At 36.2% G+C, this 9,227-nt stretch overlaps 1 protein-coding gene across 1 annotated transcript; it reads right to left on the reverse strand.

Moving 5' to 3' along the window:
• Nucleotides 1–3,135: 3,135 nt before the first annotated feature.
• Nucleotides 3,136–4,074, reverse strand: LOC103729593 (olfactory receptor 4C46-like). The gene has a single exon (XM_008827670.2). The coding sequence runs from the start codon at nucleotides 4,072–4,074 to the stop codon at nucleotides 3,136–3,138; it is 939 nt and encodes a 312-aa protein (XP_008825892.2).
• Nucleotides 4,075–9,227: the final 5,153 nt, after the last annotated feature.

Genomic DNA, 9,227 nt, shown 5'->3' on the forward strand with positions numbered 1-9,227 from the left:
TTTTGTTTTGCTTTACTGCTATGTAGCGCTCCACTGTGTAAATGTAATAAATGTACTCATTTTTATTATCCATTCATCAGCTGAGGGACATTTAGGTTGTTTCTCTTTCTTAACTACTGTGAAAAGAGCAACAACAAACATGGCTGTTGCAAGTATCTCTATATTAGGATGAGTCTTTTGGGTACGTTTCAAGGAGTGGTATAACCAGATCATATGGTAGATTTATTTTTAGTATTCTAAGAGTTCTCTTCACTGGATTACACACTGTTTGCACCAGCTTGCAGTCCCTCAGTAGTGGGTGAAGATTTCCATTTCCATGCATTCATGGGAGCATCTTGTGCCATTTGTTCTCTTGATTTTAGCTATTTTGACTGGGGTTAGATGAAATCTTAAAGTAGTTTTGATTTGCATTTCATTAATTGCTAAGGATGTTGAGTACTTTTTAATGTATTTATTACCGATTTTTATTTCTTCTTTTGAGACCACTCTGTTCAGATCCATAGCCCAACTTTTTAAAAAGGTATTTTATTATTTTTATTTTACGTGTATGCATGTATTGTCTGCGTGTAGGTGCAATGCCCCAGGAGGACAGACAAGGACATCAGATCCCCTGGAACTGGAGTTATGGACAGTTGTTAGCTGCCATGTGGGTGCTGGGTTTTGAACCTGGGTCTTCTGCAAGAACAGCCAGTGTTCTTAACCGCTGAGCCATCTCTTCAGCCCCCGATAGCCCAACTTTTAATTGAGCCATTTGTTTTAAAAAATGTTTATGAGTTCTTTGTATGTTCTAGATATTAATCCTCTGTCAGATGTGTGGCTGGTGAACATATTCTCCTACTGTGTGGGTTTCCTCCTCACTTCCTTGGTTGTTTCTTTGCTGTGCATAAGCTTTTAGTTTAATTAGGTACCACTTTTCAATTGTTGAGCTTAATTCCAGAATAACTTATGTCCCAAGAAAGAGCTTTCTCATTAAATAAATTTACAAAGGTATTTTCCATTTCTCAAGGTAGAGATTGAAGTGTTTAATAGGGGAGTTATCAAAGTACGAAACACAGTAACTGCTTTATCAATGCATAAAGTAGCTTTAGGTCTCATGTATGCAAACATACAAGGGTCAAAGTATAAGACAAACACAATGATGTGGGGGACATGGGTGGAGAGGGCTTTGCATTGTTTATCTGCCCTGTAGTTTTAGAGTCCCAGAATGTTGGTGTCAGTGCAGGATAGAGCAAGAAATACATATAAATGATCATAACAACAGTAATTTTTCAAAAGCAAAGCTACTAAATATTTAGCATGTTCTGAGAGTTTTTGAACCCATTTACTGATATCTTCCTTCCTATGGATCTGGTAGGTGTTTAATTCTATCAGTTTTATTCCTTCTTTTACATGAACTTTACTAATAAATGCACAGGTAAGTTTAGGCTCCAGCTCTCAAGAACCTACTAACTAATAACAGAGTAAATCTCAGGTTATTCTTTTGTTTTGATCCTCCAAATTATTATTCTCCACTGTTTTCCTAATTTTTAGAATTAATCTACATACTAAAGATGACCTTGTTGTAATTTGTTGAACTGAGAACCTTTGGAAGGACAACAACAATTTAAATCACTTCCATTTTTCCTCATGGGAAGCATTATATGAGTGATTGGCAGATAGAAAAGGCACATAATGAAACAACTGAACTTATGTTAAGAAAGTGAATATTGTTAGTTTCGGGGAAGAACTCCTTTTCCTTGGCCTGTCCCTCAGTTCCAAGTTTCCCTTCTTCAATATTATAATAAAGTAGATGCCATAAGACACTGCTGAAAATATCTATAGCAACAGTTATGTACATCAGTCTGAAAATCAGATCAGATTACAATCCTAGTTCTTCACCTTTCAAAACCTCTTACCTTGGGTTCATTTCCTGGTATTTCACACATCTGCTTCCTCATCTGTTTACAAAGTGAGAATAAGAATGAGACCTTATTTGCTAACAATGTGTCTTCTCCCTTATTTGTGTATCTAAGCATCAAATCCTTATATCAGTCCTTAGAGAAAACCCTGAGGCTGTCACATACCTAGCCAAATGTAATCTTTTAGAAAGTGCTAAATATGGATCCTTATATTTACAGACAAGTACACCAGTCACCACTCATCAAAGAAGCTTCTTTTGCAACAGACTATTACAGAGTTCCACAGCTGGTCACACATAAGAGATTGCCTGTGAAATGCCCAATTCTAAGTTACATATCTATATTGGGACCTCTATACCTAAGACTCATGGAACATAGTGGAACAAGGTGTAGAGAGAATACTAATGTATCTCTCAAATTTATTCAGCATGCACAAGTCTCTCCCTTTAAGAAGATCAGCTCTTCCTCGCTCAGTAGTAATCAGCTGCCCAACAGTTCTCCAACTAAAATTGGGACCTGCTGATCATTTCCACAGTTCTGTGCTGGGTTTTTATCTGCTTGAGTTTACATTGGTTTTGTGCATGTTATTACTACACTGTAAATTCATATGATGAAGGTTCCAGAACCCTGTAAGACTCTAGTTTAATACGGTTGTGTACCTCCTCTCCCGGCTCTTATGATCTTTCTGTCCCCTCTTCCTCAATGGTCCCTGAGCCCTAGGTTCATTGCCTTCTGTTGCTTGAGGGAGCTTTGATGATTAAAGTTGAGAGATGCATTAGACCTCACTCAGCACAGTCACTTTAGTATGGTCCAAAGTGTTCTCCACCAGATTGATTCCCCACTGAGTTTTACTGTGGTTAAAAGCAGGAGCTAGGTCCTCACAGCAGGTGGCAACCTATAAACACACTGTGTGATTACATCCTGAATAACATTTAAAAACAAGAACCAGAATGTTATTACCTGAAAACCTCTGTAGATTTGTCTTAAAGGATCAGGGTATTCTAAGTGAACAAAACTGGTACTGGGCACCAGTTAGAGACAGAAGTGTGTGTATGAGTGCAAGGCATAGCCTTGTGACTATAACCCAACCTGAGTTAGGTTTTCTTCAAACTCACAAAACAACACTCATGAATGACAGTTACTTTTTTCTTCATTCTGTAAGTATTCCATACTGGCATTATGCAAAGTGCCCTATTGATCATCTCCTCAGTTCATCTGAAGTTTCATGGTTGCTGATTTATTTGTTCTGGGACTGGATTTTCCTACTAAACAATCTCCCAATGGCATTTTTCATCTGAGCATTTCTTAAGGTATAGATTAAAGGGTTTAACATAGGAGTTATCATAGTATAGAACATAGCAACTGCTTTATCAATAGGCAAAGTAGCTGCAGGTCTCATGTATACAAAAATGCAGGGTACAAAGAATAAGACAACTACTGTGATGTGGGAGACACATGTGGAGAGGGCCTTGCCTCTCCCCTCTACACTGTGGCTTCTTAGAGAGCACAGGATGACAACATAGGAGACCATCAGAAGGAGGAAGTTTAACATACAGAGGAACCCACTGTTTGCAGCAACAAACAGCCCCAATATATGGGTATCAGTGCAGGCCAGATCAAGCAAAGGGTTCAGATCACACATGAAGTGATCTATGACATTAGGGCCACAGAAAGGTAGTCCAATAATGAAAAAGATCTGTATGATCCCATGAAGAAAGCCTCCCACCCATGACACTCCCACCAGCAGTTTACATAGTTGTCGGTTCATGATGGTCGTGTAGTGCAGGGGCTTGCAGATGGCCACATAACGGTCATAGGCCATCACAGTTAGCAGGATGACCTCAGTACCTCCAAAGAAATGTTCCCCGAAGACTTGAGTCATGCATCCATTGAATAGGATGGTCTTCCTTTCATGGAGTGAATCTACAATCAGTTTAGGGGTGTTGACAGAAGAGTAGCAGGCATCAATAAAAGAGAGATAGGCCAGGAAGAAGTACATAGGGGACCCCAATAATGGGCTGTTTATAATGGTGACCACAATGAGAACATTTCCCAAAACAGAGACGATGTAGACAACCAAGAACAAAGTGAATATGGCTTTCTGCATGTCTGAGTTCTGTGTGAGCCCCAGGAGCACAAACTCGGTCACGTTGTTCCTAGTCTCCATTTGCTTCATGTGGTAGCTAAGCACATTTCCTGGAAAAAACTAATACATCTTCAAGTTGATATAATTTCTGCATTCTAATAACTAATGCCTATGTTCTATTAATGGGTTAACTTTAATGTGATTTTCTTTTAATATTTCCCAGAAAGTTCTGATTACTTAAGACTATTCAAATTGCTGCCTAGGTGAAGAGAGCTGAAAATATTATTAACAGGAGCAACTGGGAAGACATAAAGTTTATTGAATTCTTAAAGATGACTCAGAATTTCAAATTGTACTCACAGTGGTAACCAAACCCCACATACAACTGAAGGTAAATATTTCACCTTTTATTCTTTGAAAATGAGGACCATGAAAGGTAATTAATGATACAAGTGGAAGAATACAAAGGAATTTGATTAAAGAGAAACTTGAAAAATGATGTAGTAAATTGTGCTTAGCTAGAAGGACTAGGGTTCAGTAAGCACAGGAAGACAGAAAAGGGACCCCAGGTATAAGCAAATTTATAATAAGTTAATTTTAAAATAAAATGCATTATTACAATTTCATGTTTTTCAAACTACTTGGAAGTATCTTCTTAAAAGTGCTATATGTATATTACTCAGCTATGATAAACAAAAAAGGCAATAAAAGAACAGAAATGGGGTAAATAGATCCAGAGAAATAATGGCAAATGATGCAGTGAAAGAACACGTGTTGCTGTGAAATACTTCTTAAGGTTTTCTATGTCTGTGTGATAATTTTGTCATATTCTATAATAAAATTGTTCTCATACTGGTTGTCAACAAGTGTTCTGCATACATGGTTTCTTTTATTACTTTAAATGACCCGTGTGGTTGCTATTATTTTGTTCATTTTAGAGAAAAAGAATGATTTTTAGGACTCTGTTGATGAATAAAAGCAAACATATTATTAAATAACATTACTGAAAACTGTCCTCTAAGTGTTTTATAGACACCTGGTGATTCACTAACTGATAAATAGTAGTTTCTCACCTTATTTTTCCAAAAATTTTCACACTTCCTTTACATAATTTAATAGACTAATTGTTTCCTGCCTCAGACAACCAAAAATTAAATGGTACTGTTAAATATATAGTACTCTGGATGTTCTTGATTTACTGATATTTTGTCTTTTTAAAAATGTTTTATTATCATATTCGTAGTATAGATAACAAAGAGATCCATTGTGACATTTTAATTCAATATTAACACATGAATTAAAATAGCATTGTTTGATCATTTAACTTCCCATCACATTCTTTGGTCTCCTTCCCACCTGGCTAATTTCCTTCTTCTTCCCCTATTTGTCTTATTAATAGCTGTACGTGAAATTTTGTGTCTTTTAAAGTTAAATTGCTCAGAGCATCCAATTTATAATGAAGATGAAGGATTAAGCAACATTTAAAAGTTCAGATTTAAAATTAATTAAGGAATATATTTATGACTTGGTTTACTTATTTTACATAAAGAATATCCTTTCTGTAAATATAATTGTTAATGTGGGTTTGTTAGTTGTATTGCTCAGGATTCCCCATGAGAAAGGCATGCTAATAGTGTTAATCTGAACATCAGAAACATTCTGCTTCTAAACAAGCACAGGTCATTTGTTGTTTTACCAACTATGTTTGAGCTATCCTTGGGCAAAGTGTCATTATCTAAGCAAGCAGTTAGATATATTGATTTTTAAATTATAAAAGAACAAATATACCCTATATTGTATCTTATACAAATGTTGGTTTACAATCAACTTTTGATATAAAATAGTGATTTTACTTACTTTGATACTATTTCAGAGATACAGTCACTTGAAGCAATTTCATAGGCAGACATCTTGGTACATAATGATATATTTGAATTTCCAAGCGTTAAGATGAGTGCTGCTGTGTTCTTGAACAGGCTTCTTAGTCTAGGCCTATCCTCTAAGTCACAGTGCTCCAGTCAATATCATTATAAAGTTGAGGTTCTATAACTTCTGAACACTGAAGAAAAGTACAGTGGCTAAATTCATTGGTTCAAGAATTGGAAAGACCAGATGAGAATCATGGGCCTCCCTCTTACAACTTCTGTTACCTTGGGTGCCTTTCCTGACACCTCATAGGACCTGTTTCAGCATCTGCTCATAAATAGAGAATAACAATGATACACTATTATATGAGAACTGACTGAAATAGGAAAACAGGTACCACATTGTTAGGAAAAAATAGTGTTAATTTATTTCTATAGCTATGTATACATTCAGCAGATAAGCAGAATTGACAGTTTGGGCAGTAACATGGAGAAACATTTAACCATGCTCTCAGCTTAGGAAGAATCATCTTCAATAATACTTTCAAAGTAGCCACAGAGACTGAAGACATGCATAGCCCATGATCCCAGAATTAATTTTTACTGTTTGTCCTTGGAATCACAAGCTTATCATCTTTCACTCAGTATTCATATTTAAGGGTATTTGTTGTGAGAAGGCTAGCAAAACTGTGCTCATTCTCATGATTAGTCTTAGTGGTTACTGGTTACATTAATTAGATAAATTAATCATATATGTGGTATATATGTCATATATGTGATGTTTATGAGTCTTACATTGTCTGACATTAAATAAAGGTAAGATATCTAACACATATATTTTGAAAAATTGAGGTAAGGATGAAATATTCTATAATTTTATTTGACGAATCCTAATAAAAGACTAAAATAGAAAACTGTTTACATAATGATACAATTTCTAATAAACATCAGTGCTATTTTAAAACATACCTTGGTAGATTTTATATTTTGATGTTTTTGAGTGTTCAGATCAATTCCATCTTTATGAGTACTCCCTGAGGAAAGATAAACTTTCATGATGAAATACATGCTACACTTGCAGAGATTCCTCAAATGGTTTGATATCAAGTCAACCTGTGCTAAGGAACTGTCTTCATAAAAATATTCCCTCCTCGCCTAAAACCAAACAAGTCTAACAGAAAACCTGAGATTTGAATTTAGAAAGGATTCTCTTAATATACTACTGATAAATGGTCTTTGTTTTCTGATTATTGCCTGGAAGATGGGCGACAGCAAGATTGGAGAAAAATATTCAATGGGATCTCCATCACTAGTGAACCTTGCTCTGTATGTTTGAAGTGCAGTGAAGTAGTTTTTGTATCCTGCATTAAAAGGTATTTGAAGAAGTTTCCATAAAAACTGTGCTTTGTCTCCAAGGAATCAATTATTTGTTTGATAGAAAGGCTTTGTCACAGAAGCATGCATTCTGAAATGATTGAGATCATGCGCTCTTCAGTGGTGTTTTGAATTCCCTGAGCTTGGAAAGTAGCCCTGTGACAGTTCCTTCTTTCTACCTGATCTTGGCTTGCTAAGAACTCTGAATGCAATACAAACAGCATTGGGACCTTTATGTAAATCATAGGTGTAAGTATCTCTTGTGATACATATGACAGGGACACTCTTTTTATCAAAATAAAATAGTTTCTGAAAAACCCACTACTGATGTGAACCAGTGTGAGGTTATAAAATTGGCAGGTATTTTAAACATGACTTCAAAACTTTATTTTTCACATTTAGGAGTACTGTGTATGTGTAGATCTTGAATTCTCCATATCATACTCATCTCTGGGCTCATATGGTAAATAAAATGGAATAAGATACCTCTACTAATTAACATGGAGCAAATTTTTATGCTTCTTTCACAAATATAACTCATTTTTTAATTGTAGATTTTTTTGTGTGTATTTCATACAGACCATTTCATACAATATCATTCATCTATATACCCACATCCCAAATGGCACCATCCCATAGTTTCCACCCCCCCCGTCCCCCACTGGTGCCCATATACTCTGTAATCCCTGTTACTGTCCACTGTATTGTCGGTACCCCCAGCCGTTCTCCAATGCTTGTCCATCTGCTGAATTTAGTCAGCCTATCTAAAGTTCCTCATTTTAGGAACAGCAGCTCTTCCTCATCTAGCAGCAATCAGTTCCCAACTTTTCTTTAGATAAGACTAGGGTCTGCTGTTCATTTTCCCAGTTCTATGCTGGGTTACTGTCTGGGAGTCTCTAAGGTCACCCTGCCCAACAACTCAAAGGAAGGTATGTCCTGACTGATTTATTTCTTATTATGTAGCTTTTATGTACACATGGACTCTTAAAGAATTATGAAATCTACCCGATGATTTTATATCCATGCTCAGGTGGATCTCAGACAGTAACTGACTGTGACTAGTAATAATCAGATACGTAGCGATTAGAGACACATGTGCAAACATCTAAGTGTTAGTGGCGTTAAAAATGAGTTTTTTCTGTATGAAACAGTATATTTTAAAATAAAGTGGACCTCTTTTTTAAGGTTAAAACTTCATTCAATTTTATGTATTACATGGTTTATATTGAGTTCAATATTGTATAACTGTATTAATTCAACTGTGAACCTAAAAGTTTACGGCCAATATTGAAAGAAATGCATCTGTTCTCTGGAACATGTTAGCTAACAACTGACCAAAACTCCAGCTGATCCGGCAGCCTCTTCTGTCCTCTGCGGGCATTGCACAACATTGGTGCACTTACTACATTCAGGCAATATACGCATACACGCACACAAAAAAATAAAATATTAAAATTTTTTTTCATTCTTTAAATTTTTTCAATGAAATTGGCATACATACATGTAATATGTTTTCATTACTTCTACCATCATCCTTTCTTAACTGCTTCTCATCTCAACCTTCCCCTCCTTCCTGTAAATCTTTCTCATGTTCATGTGTTTTTGTTTTATGTTGTGACCCATTGAGTTTATCCCTAGCCATCCAGGTGACTATGGGTGTGGAAGTATTTTTTCACCAGTGAGTACACAACTGAAGACAATGACTCTCCTCCCACATACATTCATCTACAGCCAATAGATCAACAGGTTGAGTGACAGACTGTTGACATGCTCTGGTTTGTGAAGGCCCAGTGCAGGCAGCCATACTTACTATGGATTCATGATTGCAACAGTTGTATCAGCCACAGAAGATAACGTTTTCCTGGCCTCTCTTCCCATCCTCTGACTCTTATATTTTCTTCTGTCCCATCTTCTGGAATACGACCTGGGCTTTAAAGTGTTTTATAAATGTACTGCTTGAGGCTGACCACTCAAGTATCACTCTCCACAACCCGAGTTGCCATG

This window comes from Nannospalax galili, unplaced genomic scaffold, assembly GCF_000622305.1.
Source record: "Nannospalax galili isolate Female #2095 unplaced genomic scaffold, S.galili_v1.0 scaffold593, whole genome shotgun sequence".
Taxonomy (NCBI): Eukaryota; Metazoa; Chordata; class Mammalia; order Rodentia; family Spalacidae; genus Nannospalax; species Nannospalax galili.

Coding starts and splice junctions, on each gene's coding strand:
- LOC103729593 (XM_008827670.2), bottom strand. CDS start 4,074: ATGAAGCAAATGGAGACTAGGAACAACGTGACCGAGTTTGTGCTCCTG.